The sequence below is a fragment of the Rhinoderma darwinii genome, chromosome 2 (genome assembly GCF_050947455.1).
Source record: "Rhinoderma darwinii isolate aRhiDar2 chromosome 2, aRhiDar2.hap1, whole genome shotgun sequence".
Taxonomy (NCBI): Eukaryota; Metazoa; Chordata; class Amphibia; order Anura; family Rhinodermatidae; genus Rhinoderma; species Rhinoderma darwinii.
The window spans coordinates 30,725,735-30,742,357 of NC_134688.1; the positions used below are offsets into that span (position 1 = coordinate 30,725,735).

At 42.3% G+C, this 16,623-nt stretch overlaps 1 protein-coding gene across 1 annotated transcript in view; it reads left to right on the forward strand.

The window, feature by feature from the left end:
- The window catches only part of ARHGAP42 (Rho GTPase activating protein 42), a 275,028-nt gene that overhangs the window by 103,502 nt on the left and 154,903 nt on the right, over positions 1-16,623 (forward strand). The window contains exon 3 of the mRNA XM_075851519.1: positions 3,615-3,676. Coding sequence (XP_075707634.1) covers positions 3,615-3,676 — 62 coding nt within the window. The remainder of the gene's footprint in view (positions 1-3,614; positions 3,677-16,623) is intronic.

A 16,623-nucleotide genomic window follows, 5' to 3' on the forward strand; every position in this document is an offset into this window, starting at 1 on the left:
AAGGGAAATGGGGCAGTTGCCCACGACAACACCGTGAGCAACAGGAGTAGTGAACGAGCCGAGTCAAACCAGGAGTGTACGAGGTACCAAACGCAGAGCAGGAGCGTAGTCAGTAAAGCCAGGGTCAAAATGAAGCAAGGTCAATAATAATAGCAGGAGCAGTAGAGCCAGGAAACAGAAAAGAGTCACAGGCACAGACAAGCAGGAAATGAAGGTATAAATAGACCGAGGGCGGGAGCTAGAACCGTCTGGCCAGTCTGTGATAGGTTCTCCCACTCCTGAGCCTACCAGCCTGAGTGGTAGCAGATCGAGTCACTCTATCAGATCTAGGAGCAGGTGCAGACCGATTACCCATGGGGCGTCGACACAGAAGCTGTGTCTGGCAGATCTTTTACAGATGTAGCAGAGTTTCATTTGTCATTAAAAAAGAAAAAAATGGGCATGGGGCACTTTGGTGTGAGACCTTGAAGGACCATAGGCCTCCAGGAACAGAATAGTAAATAAGGAAATAGCCATCATTGGGGAGCCGCTGCCATCATGCGGTACTAAGCCATATTCGACAACCCGCATTGAAATACAACGACCCACACATACGCAAAAAGCAAAACCCCAAATTATTTTTCTCTTTCTGTTGATCACATTTTTAAGCATATTTCCATATCTTAAGATTTGCAAATGTGTTTGGTATCGTCACGGGAGGCATCTTACCATCCAGACTTCGAGATTCTCAGCACAGGGAAATATCGTATATCTAATCTCTCTAGAGATCGGCAGAAATGCTGTGGCAGCCACTATACTATACATACTGATGTGTTCTGCAGACTACAATATGTAAAATGTAAAAATGTTAAACTTGATTTATAACGTCTTTCTACTCTTTCTCACAACATTGTAAAATCCCTGAGCTCTGGATATTTCTTATATTTTACCAGTATAAGATTTCTGGAGCAGCTTCCTCCTCTAGAATTACTTTCCTTTCATTGCACTGACCCGATTAACAGTCCCCAGGATATGGCGCCATTCTTTGACGGGACCTACAGCTCCACTTTTACCTTCTCAAATGACATTGAAGTATAGAAGACTATCACTCGGTTTACCAATGACCACCACCCCATCCTTATAAATAAAACTCCAACTACTAGCCGCATTTATTAAATCTCCATAAAAAACATCAATATACAATTTAGCACAATAAAATATAATCATGTGCACAATTTTTATGTGAATATCAAAAACATTCCTGAAAACATTTCACCCTGCTTTATCCATCTAACCAGCTCGTCTAACTTATGGGGAAAAACGATCCTTGAAGGCAGTGTCCACCCCCCCCCCCCCACTTTCTATGTGGGGTAAATCTCCTTACCCTTAGCCATCCAAACCTGATCCAGGGGCACCGAATACGACTTATCAAACTGGTCCTGGGGACTCCATCCCCACAGGAAATCCACTTGTTGTATGTTCACAACAATTCCGATGCACAACCTATTTTTGTGCACCTGGCCATATATTTTCTGCCTCCAAGGACCCCTTGTCCCCGCACTCCTAAAGTAAAAGGCCACCAAGACAAAGAAAAGGCAGACCCTTCACAAATAAAATTAGGCGGGTGGGCGAGAACTTCTCTACCCTGCATGTCAAACTGTAACTTCCTTCCCCTGCTCTTCCATATATAAGTCAGCCCAGGCCGTTCCCATACACGCCTCCTGCTGGCCCACATTAGTATAACAACTCCAATATTAACCTATTGAGTACCTTCTAAGCCTCCCTGCTTCTTCCCCAGTCAAGCAGCATTCCACTACAGCTGTGCCGCGCTCCATTGCTCTCCTTACTACACTCCTTCACCACGGCCCCACTTCAGGCGGCTAGTAAGCTGAGATATGGGTAGTTTGTTTGTTGTAGGTTCTCACACTGTAGAGCTGCTTTAGCTGTCCTTGTGTGTGCCTCTGGTGAGCGCTGTGCCCTTTTATTTCTGATCGTCTTTCCTCAGAGCGGTGTACAGGCATAATAGAAAGTCTATGAGTCCGTACACCGCTCGCTCGGCTTTTTGAGGCAAGTCGTTCAGAAACGGAGCGGCACTGCGCTCACCCGAGCGCTTCTGCTGCTTCTGTTTAGAGATCGGTGGGGGTCTCAGTGCTCAGACCCCCACCGATCAGAACTTCTGATATGTCACTATGACATTTCAAAAGTTTTTACAAGTTTAGTTACACTTTAAGAATTTACCTATACTGCTTTTCTTTAAATATATATAATCTCTCTGTGATGTATTTAATATTATATACCATTTGTCACTTCTAATGAATGTTACTAGTAAGTATTTGTCACTTTAAGTTATTGATGACTAATTTGTATTTCATGACCATATTTTCCTTCGTAGTGCAAGTAGTGTTGGGTGCAGTTGTGACCGTTCTTATTTTAATCTGCATACATTAATACAGGCCCCATCTGTCCAAGTATTTTACTGTACAAAGTCCTTTACTTATAGCCTAAAATACAGGTTGAATTTGAGCTCACGCGTTTTCACAGTTATGGGCTAAATTATTATATAGTATTTTTAGAACATTGGCCATATCTCTTAGATTGTTGGGATACGTATAGTCCATAAAATATCGACCATATTTTGGGAATGGTCATGCACAGAATCACACTTTTAGGCTATATCTATCTTAGTATGGGTGCATGCGTAATAGCCCTTCTCACTAGCTAAATTCTACTAAGTGTGGACGTATGCGCAGTTGCTGCACTCCATCAATAATAATCTGAAGTGTTGGAGCATGCCCAGTTTGATCAGTTTTTAAATTCATCTAAATACATGAGCACGCGCAATATCCCTCTTTATTGGTCGAATCCATCTAAGTGTTGGGTTGTGCGCAGTTTGAGCCTTCTCCTGGACCAATAGACGCGCGCCCACCAATGACTCGGTCACATTTTCCAGCTGGGCGAATAGGATCAGGCACTTTCTGATGACGCTTACGGCTCATTCAGACGAACGTGAATAACGTCCGTGTGCTGCGCAGGAAAATCACGCGCAGCACACGGACCTATTGATTTCAATGGGGCCGTTCACACATGCATGAGTTTTCACGCACCTCTCTCCCTTTGAAGTCAATGGGTGCGTGAAAATCACGCACCGCACACGGATGCACATGTGTGTGCGGTGCGTGATTAACCCATCAATTCAATTGAAAGAAAAAAGATGTGGAAGGAATTTTGAGGCAGATTTTTTTCTACCTGCAAAATACTCCGTGTGAACAGGGCCTTAGTATGGAAAAGGGGCGGGGCTTAGGCTGCAGCAGGAACCTTCCTTATGTCTCTGTCTTATGTGGAAAGACAAACCAAATTCCCCCTCTTTAACTTAGCCATATCCTGTATTGTTTTGCAAAGATGGAGTGCATCAGAAGACGATTTCTACAAGGCTGTTTGGTTTCGAAATTGCAGACTGACAATATTCAACAATTGTCCTTGTCCCCACCCCGGTCCTTGTTTTCTAGTTTTAGTGTTGCTTTAATAGTCTTGTGTATGAGTTTCCTTGACGAGTCTCTTTTTAGCTGTCACGTTCCTCTGAAGTCCTTTTATCAGTGGATCAATACATGCACTTAACTCTGTTTCCTTTATTTCAGCGCAATCCCTGAAAGAGTTTGCTCGCCTACTCATCACGGTGGAGGAAGAAAGGAGGAGACTGGTAAGAATCTTTTTTTTTTTCGCTTCACAGTAAAACGTAATCATCCGGAGCGATCAATGACCAGAAATATACAAAAATGTTGAGCAACCAAACAGCAATTTGATAGTAGACGGATACTATCCCTGAATGACTAAAGTTATAGGATACGACTTTCGTATGATTTGAGTCACGTGTTTTTCATTGCAATTTTCCATTGAGTCCCCGAATTTCTCATGACTATTGAGTCATCTCCATTCTGTAACGTTCATTACTAGCTGAGACTGCGTGGATCATGCTACTGTACAATACGGTAGATTTAATCTGGACCCCTTCTTAATTTGAAGCTGTCCTGGGGATTGAGACATAAAACACAGAACACCCTTTAAACTAAGGCCGGGTCTGGTTGGTGGGAGCTCCGTGCGGCCACTTATTTCCCATGCAACATATTCCAAAAAATGGTTGACCATAGTTGACGTGGTTGCATGAAGTTCGCCAGAGTGGGAACCACTTTTTGCTTCATGTCACAAAGGACCCCCATGTATAACGTCCATGTCCAATTTTCTCTAATAGGGTCTGCCCATTCACAGTTTAATTATATCTATTATTAGGGATTAAATCATCTTTACACTTTGTCAGAAAATGACAACCTCTGGTGTGTTGTTGTAGAGGTTTTTTGTGCCAGTTGTACAGTCTTTTTGTTTCCACAATCTTCTGATGTATAAAATAAAAACCTAAATTTACTCTCAATATATCTTCTTTTCTAAATGTATTAGGTAGACTGTCAAACTGCTTGAGATTTGAGACAAACTGTCCACTAGGGAAACTCTGCCTAGCAACAACAACCTTTATATCGGATTGTCAGACATCCAGACCCCGGTCCCTAGCAACCAGTTTCAATGTAGGTCTCAAGCGAAGCTGAGTGACAACCTTTGTGGGAAATGTAATTATGCAATTACCTTGAAGGTAGAGAAGTGAACGAGAATTTGCACTATGATTTTTATGTTTTTGTTTTTTTTTCAATCTTAATATCCATGTTTCAAAAACCTCTTAAAAGCTTTAAATTTCCTCTTATGTAGCAGAGTTAGTTGGTCCTTCTGTGTGGTGTCAGACAATAGACAGACTTGTCCCATCAACACCAGCGGTTGGTGAGGTACCTACCTTAGCTCTGTTTTCTCATGTAACTCAAAAAAACTTCTAGTTAATTTTTGTAATTGATTTGCGTTAATGGGCACAATATTTAATTGAAAGGGGCAAGATGTTTGGAGCTAAATGTTTTGTGGCTTCAGGCTCAGCCGTGTAGATCTGTCTCTGACCTTTAATATTCTGGATTCATTTTATTTCAAAGAGAAGAAATGCAAAATTTGAATGACGATGAACATTTTGTGGTCACTTCCTCCTCCTTTTACATATTAACTTTTGTCACAGAATATTTCGTGAAATTCAGACAGAGCAACTAGTACTGTAGGTCCGAGAGACTGACCACAATGCTCTAGATGTCTGTCCAATCTGTTGGCTCGAGTGTCCCTATAGCAGGAGATTAGATCATTTGATATTTACTTTTGTCATCTCTTAATAATTTTATTTGGTAAAAAATATTAAAAATTTCATGACTTTAACAAACCTTAAAGATTTTAGAGGAGCATCTCGTCTCAGAATAAATATTCTTTGAGAGACTTTTTTGTGTCTGTTTGCTACACGTTATATTTATCTTTTTTAGTTGCACTACATGTCCAATAATATTTGGATACTTTTTCTAACAAAAGCATAAAATCAAACAAAAAGCCGTAAAAAGTAATATTTGTCAGTGGAATGGGTCTTCTTGAAGAGCTCAGTGACTTTCAGTGGGGCAATGTCATAGGATGCCACCTTTCCAACAAGCCATCGCCTCCGATTTTTACCCTGCTAGAAATTCCCAGTCAGCTGAAAGTGGTATAAGTGTCAGCCATAAGCAACGTCAGCACAAGAGTTGTTGAATAGGAGCTTCTTGACCGAACATCTAAACTCAAGCTTGGGAAAACCATGCACAATGCCTAGTGGCGCCTGGAGTAGTGTGAAAAATGGCAACCATTGGAGCGTTCAAAACGTGTTCTTTGGAATGATGACTCACGCTTCACCGACTTGTAGACTGAAAGATGGATCTGGTTTTGATGGCTTCTGGCTGCTAACTGTAACATTTGGTGGAGGAGGAGGAATACTGGGCCGGGGCTGGGGCAGTTTTTCATGGTTTGATCTGGGGTCCTTGGTTCTTCTTATAGCATATTCTGAAGTGCACCATCATTGGCGCTAAGTGTGGTTTGGCATAACTTTACCAGCCTGCATGTTTCTCCTGATCTCCATGGGTGTAATTGTAGCCAATTTTGTTGGGAAAAAACACAGTGGTGACTATGTGGGTTCTACTTTGTGTAGAAGATCTTTTATTTCTTTGCATTACATAAGCACAGTTTACTGTAAAAAAAAAAAAAAGTCAGGGGCCCTTTGATAAGTTTACTGTGGGGGCCCATGAATTCTAGTTATCCCTTTCTACTTATCCCTTTGTCACCTACATTATTTTTGGGAAGTATTGGAACGTTGACTGTGAGCCTGACCATATTTCCCTACATTTGTGTCAAACCTCACAAAAGATAAGGATGAGTTCACACCTGACTCGTCAATTCCATTGTTCTGATCCATCATAGAAGCACCAAAACTGAATTGAAAGAGTGGCGTATGTGTCGCCTGATGGACTCCATTGACATGATGGGGTTTGTCGTTTTCCGTTGTGGTGTTCGTCGTTTTGATGTTATCTGCGATGGAGGCTCTCTCCGATGTAGTTGTGAGCAGAGCCTAAGTTGACTCCAGAAGCCATCCTAAAAAAGTGGAATCTGTTATAGCAACAATGAGGGATCAACTTTCTATGGACGTGGGGTTCAGTTGTCCACATACGTTTGGCCTTGTAGTGAATATATGTTTTTAGGAAAAAAACGGGCAACAGCTAGAATGGCCTCCCACAGAGGTTGTCACGTATCTTCACTTCATTACTAAATGGCCAAGTTATACTGAGTGATAAGTGCCAGAGATGGAGATGTACATCTTGGCAGACTTATGATTCCAAAGTCCAGAAAATCTTGGGGTCCGGCCCCCGTGGGAAATGGTGACCATATTGATTGTTTTTTTTAACTTCACCAAAAATAGACTAAAAAATAACCGGAAATATATATTTTTTATATTTTACAACTTCACAGAAGAGGAGGCTCCATGGAATTTGATGTATCTTATGCCTATTGTTTTCTCCTTGACCTAAATATGGAGCAGACATTATGTTTCTCTCCAAAAATAACAAGTTTGTTGCTTCACTTTCCTAGTAAAATAACCCTTGCCCGTAACTCATTGCAAAACTAAAGTATTCGCTCTTCTACAGAGTTTCATCTTCAGTTAAGGTTAAATTGCACATTTCCTTATAGCAGATTGTGGTAAATTGACTTCCCTTTTAGTATTCTTTATCGCTTCCTTTAATCATTGTTCAGCTGAAGTGTTATCTGACCTCGGCGTATGATGAACATTCAATGTTGAGTCTTGACTCGGCTCAAGAACTGATAGCTTGTTTACTACGATGTGATGTGTGCCATACCTCAACCATGCCGAGATGTTCATCCCAGTGAGCATCACGGGAGATCAGAAGAGATGTATGAAAGGAACTTTACTCTTGGCTTGTAATTTTTTTTTTTTTAAGACTATATCAAGCATTCAGCAACCCGGTATAATAGATCCAAAAACACCATAGGAATGTAGAAATTCCATCAATACCGTAGGGGAAATTTATCAACATTTCTATGCCTGTTTTCTGGGAAAAGAAAAGTCCCAATTCATAAAAAGCAGCAGTCTCTTTTGATGCATTTACGCTGGTCACGCCACTGGTAAAAAAGTGAGCATTGCCTAGCGGAAGAGGCGGCCACCTGTGGCCTCGACACATTTACTATAATTTACTGCAGAAACTGGTATAAATTATAGGGGAAATCCATGCCAGCTTGTAGGTGGTCGGAGAATCCTCTGGTACTCTGTGGACTAGTCTGACCCTGAGCTCAGAGATCTACAGATATCTAAGCTAAAAGCCTAATGGCAACAGTGTGCAAAATATTCTGCTTATTACCATAAGAATGAATCTTAGGGTGGCACAGTCAAGATAAACCGGAAGAAGGGACATGGCTTCGAAGACTGCGGAGGACTCCTTAGTTGTACAGGGGGATTCCGAAGTGTCCGTACATAATTAAATTGTCACTTTGAAAAAAACACACAATCTACCCGGCAACTATCTCCGCAGCTGCGCAACAATAACCGGTGGGCCCCAGTAATCGAGGGGTTGACTGGTATCTACATACACAGCTGCCAGCCAACAGTCACTATGTAAGGGCAGAATTTTTAATCGGTGGGAGTCACTGAGACCCTCACCGATCACTAAGACGAAGCGGCAGAAGCGCTCTGGCTAGTGCTGTGCCGCTTCGTTCCTGTTTGACTTTCCTCTGCTTTTCTCGGAGCAGTGTATGGGCTCGATAGGGGGTCTATCAGTCCGCACACCGCTCGATCGCCTTTCCTAGGAAAACCGATCAGAAACTAAGCGACACAGAGATCACAGGAGCACTTCTGATGCTTCATTTTAGCGATTGGTGGGGGTCTTAGTGCTCAGAGCCCCACCGATCAAAACTTCTGACATGTCACTATGACATATGAAAAGATTTTTAAAAGTTTAGTTACCCATTAATAAATGTGTTGCATTTTTTGGGTCCTCTTAGTTATATACCTTTTTAAAGACACTATCGATGGAGGCGTACAAAGTGTATAAAAGACTTAAAAGGCTTGGTGATTGCCAAGTACTACACTTGCCTTTACTTAGTAAATCCCCCTCCAGTGTTGGAAAACTCTGCAAATACTTTCTATTATCGTGTACTGATCTTATACAAAAACAAAACAGTTCTGTTACGGCCGTGGTCACGGACCGCCACCTCCACTTACCTGCCTCCCGCAGATCTTCCTCTTCCTGCCGGCGTCTCTCTCCCCTGAGACGCCGACACATGCGTCCGCTCTGTCCCATAGTGCTCACTAGAGGACACGCGCGCACATATGTAAATAATTTATTCATTATTCCCAGATCACCCTGGACTATAAAAAGGGTCCTGCCCTTCTGATCCTTACCTGAGCCTTGTTAGTAATTCCCATGTTAGTCTTTGCAAACGGTCCCTCAGTGTTTACCCTACTGTGTTATTATTTCTGATGTGATTGGAGTAACATCCTACTGCACCTGCTGTCATCCGCCACGTGTGGCGCAACCTGCTGCACCCACCTCCATCCATGCCAAAGCCCCTGCCACTGTCTGGACTATTCAGGTACAGTTGTGCTGGACTTTGTATTGCTTGGGCGCTCTATTGTTTGGCCAGCTGCCTTCCCGCTACGGCGGTGCGGCCTAGTGGGTCCATATACCCACAGACCGTAACAAGTTCTCATACACTAGTCACATACAGAGCTGAATTTAGAATTCTGTCACCACTTAGACTAAGCCTTGTGCTTACGGACTCCTTACTAATTACCTAAAAGTCATTAAATATATTTTTTTTATAGTCTCTGGTGCAAACATTACATTTCCCAAAAATCACCACAACAAAGCTCTGCACACACCTACAACTGCTGAGGGTTGTAGTGAGATACAAGATCATACAGTCTCTGTGCGAAACAGGAAACCAATATGCATCTGATTTCAGCTTTGGTTGTGACTGGAGAAGAAGATGTTGTAATTTAAGATTGTAAACGTCCTCTATGCTCATCATAGAATATCTACAGTCCCTGAGATCTCATTTCAGGACCAAATTGGCAGCCATACGAAGTTTGTGCAGACTCCATGCTGAGGACATTACTCCTCTACTTTCTGGACTCTTTTAAATAAAAGTTATCTATTTCCAATGCCACAAAACTTTCAATAAGACTTCCTATTACTTTAGCATAAACACAGACACCAGATGCCCAGGGTGCCCGCCAGCATTGCATCTGATGCATCTTTCAGGTTTACAGCTGGAGGGCATGCTGGGTCTAATATGAGATTATTAGTGAAGCGATTCAGCGGCGGCCATCACTTGTCCAGTCGGTGTTATTGACATCCGTGTAATTTCTATCTTCTTCCAGTTATTAGACTTGAAGGCGCATTGAAGGCAGAAGTGCTGGGAGTGCTGAGAGTTTACTGAACGGTGGGAGACACAATTTTATTGTCTGATGTAGAAAAAGGAGGTCCAATAAAAAAAAATTTGTATTTAGGTCAGGGGAAAGAAGCCATTTGGGGGCTATTTAGAAGGTAAACTGCAATTTCGGAAATAACTGATATTAACATCTATGGTGCTGTAAACTATGGGGTGCCATTATGTAAAGGTAAAGGATTTACTTTGTAAACACATGCATAGGTGGACTATGAAATAGACTCGTGAACCCCTCTGCTAAAGGGACGGAGCTGATGGCAATATATCTAAAAAGGGGCGTTAGGGGAATATCCACCCTCGCCTAGGAACCGAGAGGAACCGGAGTGGGGCTTTTAATGCCCCATAATTTGATTTCCATATGTTAGTAAGTATGAACAAGCAGTCAGTTTGTACTATTAGATCATAGGAGTCAGACACCTATATAGCCTATCTGCAGGGAATATAAGAAAGGATATTCTCAGCTGTTAGAGGGGAAAGGAGTCACATTCTGCTCGGGCGCCCTCCCCCAGCAGCACATATTAGCAGCAGCACCAAGGGGGACACAGGGAAGTAAAAAAAGATGAGAAAATATTTTTTTTATATACTAGAAACACTTCAAGTTCCTTTAATCAGCTATTAATAGTTTTTCTGGCTTTTTGGTATGAAAATGATTAATGGGGTAACCCCTTTAATAAACCTCTCGGTGCCCTGTTTGTGGGCCGTTTGTTGTGGTCTATAAAAGTTTTAAATTCCAAACCAGGGGTGCAGCTAAGTGGAGCTTACTAGGCTGGCTTGGTGCTCAGAGAGGCACCAACAAGCCACGTTGGTTTGGCCAGGGTATTTGGATAATGGGCTAGAGCAGTGAACTAAATCTTTGCCCTTGGTGATGAAAAAGCTACAACCTAGCCACAAAGGCACTGGAGTGATCAGGTTTTTTTTTTCAAGATTGAAGTAGTAGTATATAGATGGAATAGAACACGATACAGTCATTGTAACTATTATCAACGTTTCGCAATGTGTCTGCAGAGCTATAATAACCTAGAAGTACCATCTGGAATGTCAGAGACTGTCGGGAAGCATTCTCCATTCTTATATTTTCTTTGGCTCCGGTTCAGTTGGTATCTGCTCTAATAGTCAACATTCACTTCCCTGAAACCTTTTGATGTGATAGACCATGTTTATTTCTTTTCTACTGGGTTACTCTATTTTTTTTACCTCATATTTAATGGGTTTCTCAATAATTGCCTCTTATGACATTTCAATCAGACATAATAGATGAACAAGGTAGTTAATATCCTCTCAATTCAATTCGACATTTTATTCGCTCATGTGATTAACATTGGACCGTTCCAGCAGAAGCCCCACCAATGTCGAGAGTGAATGGATCCTGGCACTGGTATCTTTGTAAATGACAGTGTCAACCAAGGTCCTCAACATCAGTGCTGGTCCCAGCTATTATGTAACCCCCCCTTCTGGAAAATGTAACTCTTTTTTAATTGTAGATTTATGTCTCAATTAAATATAGTTGACACATAACTCAGGAGCCGTAAGTGCATTTTAACCATTTTGTGAGGGAGCAAACATTTTTTTCATTTTTTTTCTTTAAATCCACTTAGGCGCCACAATAAGCATTGGCGGTTGTTCATGGAGTTAAAAAAATGACCCCATATGTGACATTAAGAGAGCAGGTATGCTGTCTGATTTATAAGGGAGAGGTGATATCATAAATAAAAGTCAATGTTACCCCTCCCCTGGGGTCATCTGAATCCATACAGGGACAGGAGAAGGGTTCCCTCTGGCCTTTCTTTGCTTCACACAGTCTAAAGTAAGAGTTGAAAGTAGAGAACATGCAGCTCCCACTTCAATCTGTTCTAACTCAAGCTAGATGGCAACCAGAGCCGCAATCCCGGTCTTGTTTTAAAGTCAAGATAATGTGGCTAGAGCCTTTAGGCTGGGGTCACACACACTATTTACGGACGTAAATCGGGCGTTTTAGCCCCGAATTACATCCGAAAATGCGTCTCAAAAGCGTCGGCAAACATCTGCAAACATCTGCCCATCCATTTTTATTACGCGCCGCTGTCAAAAGGCGGCGCGTAAAAAAGACGCCCGCGTCAAAGAAGTGCATGTCACTTCTTCAGACGTAAATGCAGCCGTTTTCCATTGACTCCATGGAAAAACAGCTCCAATTACGTCCGTAATGGACGCAGCGAAAGACGCTTGCACATGCCATTACGGCTGAAATGCCGGAGCTGTTTTGTCCTGAAAACAGCTCCGTAATTTCAGCCGTAACGGAGGCTGCCGTGTGATCATACCCTTAGAGTAGCAGCTCCTTCTGCCCAAGCTGTGCTCTGGCTAAACAGTAAGGTTTTTTCCCTCCAGCCCAAGCCCAGCTCGGGATAAACTGTTAGGTGATTGAAGGGGTTCTCAGTTTTGGACAATAACTACTTGTTAATAAGCAGATCAGTAAGTGAACTCCTGCAGTGACCGCCGGCGATTGGCTGTAATCTGCGGGATAACTGGGCAGTACGTTTTTTCTTTCCTGCAGCGCCACAACGGGGGAAGTTAAGTATAACATAAAACCCATTATAGTCATGGGCGGCCTGTGTAATGCAGGACAGTTCATACAGAGCAAGAGACGGTATTTGTAACTGTTCTTCACTCTGGCCAAGAAATGAAGATCCTGACGGAGGACTCCGCTCTACTAACTCAAAAATCCCTTATAGGGTATATGAAAATGTGTTTTCTAAACTGGACTAGACCTTTAGGATTTGTTTAGGGACAGTACTCCATCTTCACACACCAATTAATGACTAATTATAAATCTCTCAGTGAAAACTTGATAGGCAACAATGGTTAGTTTGATTTTCCTCAACCCTTGAAGTTTATTTTTGGAAGAGAAAGGCTTATAATGCAAAGTAAGTAATAAGTAAAGTAGCTTCAAACCTGATTAAAGCTCCTCTGTCTTGTGTGAAGCTCCTCTGTCTTGTGTGAAGCTCCTCTGTCTTGTGTGAAGCTCCTCTGTCTTGTGTGAAGCTCCTCTGTCTTGTGTGAAGCTCCTCTGTCTTGTGTGAAGCTCCGCTGTCTTGTGTGAAGCTCCTCTGTCTTGTGTGAAGCTCCTCTGTCTTGTGTGAAGCTCCTCTGTCTCAGAGGATAAATTCAAGTGTTTCTGTAAGATGTCCATTAAGGGTCTGTTCACACGTATCGAAAAATACGAGACTAATTTCAAGACAAAACAGCCTCTGATTTCTGGCATTTTTGGAGCTAATCTTCAAAGCGTTTTTGGTGTTTGCAAACATATTCTGAGACGTATTTTGAAGTGTTATTTTGTAGCGTCTATAGAAAATCAGCTCCGAAAATGCCTCAAGACGTGACACGGCACTTCTTTTTTATGAGGCTTTTTTTAATGAGACATTTTTTTAATTCAGATGCGTAAAAATACGCCTCATGTGAACAGCACAGTCTATTTCCTATTAGGGTATGTGCATACGTAGTGACCAAAAACGTCTGAAAATACAGAGCTGTTTTTCAAGGGAAAACAGCCCCTTATTTTCAGACGTTTTTTGAGCAACTCGCGTTTTTCGCGGCGTTTTCGCAGCGTTTTTTACGTCCGTTTTTGGAGCTGTTTTCATTGGAGTCTATGAGAAAACGGCTCCACAAACGTCCAAAGAAGTGTCCTGCACTTCTTTTTACGAGGCTGTATTTTTACGCGTCGTCGTTTGACAGGTCGTCTGCACAGTACGTCGGCAAACCCATTCAAATGAATGGGCAGATGTTTGCCGACGTATTGTAGCCCTATTTTCAGACGTAAAACGAGGCATAATACGCCTCGTTTACGTCTGAAAATAGGTCGTGTGAACCCAGCCTCAAAATGAATGGGAAACGGTTTGCAGGCTGATCTCAAGTGTATTTTGGAGTGTAAGGGTATGTTCACACACACTAATTATGGACGTAATTCGGGCGTTTTTGCCCCGAATTACGTCCGAAAAATGCGCCTCGATAGAGTTGACAAACATCTGCCCATTGAAAGCAATGGGCAGACGTTTGTCTGTTCACACGAGGCGTATATTTACGCGCCGCTGTCAAATGACGGCGCGTAAATAGACGCCCGCGTCAAAGAAGTGACCTGTCACTTCTTGGGGCGTAATTGGAGCCGTTATTCATTGACTCCAATGAAAAGTAGCGCCAATTACGTCCGTAACTGACGCGGCGTTCAAGCGCCTGCACATGCCGTTACGGCTGAAATTACAGGGATGTTTTCTCCTGAAAACATCCCCGTAATTTCAGCCGTTACGGACGCTGTCGTGTGAACATACCCTAATACGAGACTTTTATGCTTCAAAATATGCATGAAAATAAGTCGTGTGCCCATACCCTAAGAAGGGACATGCCACTTTTTTTTACGAGGCATATTTTTATAGGGCGTTTTTTTTAAATTCAGCAGTGTAAAAATATGCCTCATATGAAGAATACAGTGAATTTCTAATTTAAATCAAGCAGTTTGCAGGAGTATTTTGTATATTTTCTTGAGTAATACGAGCGTTTTACTCTCCAAAATACACCTGAAAATAAGCCATGTGAGCATACCCGAAGGGTTAAACTAATGGGGTGTACGGTGTCTGGCATCCTGGTGAAAAGGACATTTGGGACGATCATTGCGAGGACAGAGATCTTCTTTTCCAGTTATTCTTAAACCAATCAAAATTGCAAAGAATACTTTGAGACCATACTACCAGTGATCCTGATTGGTTGAGAAGAGCTGACAGATAAGAGCAGCGATTCCGAAGCATAAATTACTACTTTATTACGCTGCATAGACTCTATAGAAAAACAGCTCCAAAAACGCTAGTGGCTTAAAAAACTTCTGAAAATCAGGAGCTGTTTCCCCTTGAAAACAGCTCCGTATTTTCAGACGTTTTTGAGTTTGCGTGTGAACATAACCTTAGGGTATGTTCACACAGGCTATTTTCAGACGTTTTTCAGGCCGTAAACGGCCAGAAAAACGGCTGAAAGATCAGAATCAGAACGCCTACAAATATCTGCCCATTTATTTCAACAGGAAATATGGCGTTCTGTACCGACGGGGCGTTTTTTTTACGCCTCGTTTTCTAAAAACGGCACGTAAATAGACGCCCACGAAAAGGAAGTGCATGTCACTTCTTGGGATGTTTTTAAAGCCGTTTCTTTCATTGACTCTATAGAAAAAAAAGGTCCAAAAACGGCAGTAAAAAAATTCCCCGAAAAATGCGATTTGCTAAAAAATAATCCGAAAATCAAGGGGCTGTTTTCCCTTCAAAACAGCTCCGTATTTTCAGACATTTTTAGTTAAGCGTGTGAACATACCCTTAGCCTAAAAAAAACAAAAATGATGTACATGTAAATTATAAATGGAACACAGGCGCTCTGCGCTCGTCGGCGTACCACCTCTCCCAGCAGGCACAGCGGCCAGGTGACTTTTGGTACACGCTGTACAGTTCCTAGATCTCCACACTGCCGTGCATGTGAACTTCCTTGTGCAGCTGAGTCTGCCCATAGGGCGGGCGCCCGCTCACTTCCTGCATCTAATAGGGCAGGGGCGCACACCCAAATCCTTTCCCAGCCTATACCTGTCAATCACCAGGTATATGAGTCTGCTTCACTGGACACACCCGGCCTGTGCAATATTGGAACAACATGCAAAGTTTCCTGTGACCATCTGTTTCCAGTCCGCTATTGCTATCTGTTGTCAGCCTGTATCCAGTCCGCTATTGCTATCTGTTGTCAGCCTGTATCCAATTATCTGCTACTGCCTGTGTCCTGTTATCCGCTGATACTCTCATCGGTGTAGTAGCCCAGTGGGTCCACAACCCGCTGGTCATATCAATAATAAAAGAAACCTGCATTTATCACAAAAAAAAAAACATTGCAAAAATCATGTCGCTAAGGCTAAGTTCACATCTGGTTTTGTGCACACGTTCGTGGTATACGACGACGTATACGTTTTTAAAGTTACCAAAATGTATGCGTTTGTAACATATGCTTACGTTTTTTGTGGTATACGTTTTATACGTTTGCGTCCATTCTTCTAAAAACGTATGTTTTTATTTGTTCTTTAGCTAAATCAAACTTTGCAAAGTCAAGATTTCACATATAAGGTGACAAAAACGTATACGTTTTACGTATGCAAATGTAGGGTTTAATATTGCGTACGTTGTCCATGCGTCGCCATTGACTTCAATACAAATAAAAACGTATACGTTTTGGAAAAGTACTGAAGAGCGTAGTAGACTATGCTTTTCAGGACATGGAAAAAAAAAAGGATACAACGTAAGCAAACAAAACGTAAGCACAAACGACACCATTAGGGCCTCCGTCCTGACCATAGAAATCAATGTGCACGCTGTGGTACATGTTTTGATAGGGTTTTCTCGTGTCAAAACGTGCACGTCAGACGTAGAGAAAAAACGAGATGTGAACTTAACCTACCCAACAAATAAAAAATGGTGGCTTTTCCTGAAGTGGTAAAATTTAGCACGTTCTTGTTCAGACTCTTCCATTGTGTAAATATATTAATCCTTTCTTAGGCCCCATGCACACGAACGTGCTTTTGCGACCGCAATTCCCCCGAAAATCCATGGGTGAATTGCGGCCCCATTCATTTCTATGGACCCATGCACACGACCGTGGTTTCCACGGTCCGTACATGGCCCAGGAGCCTGGACCGGGGGAAAGAACGGACATGTCTTATTACGGCCGTGTTCTGTGGTCCAGGCTCATAGGATATAATGGGCACGG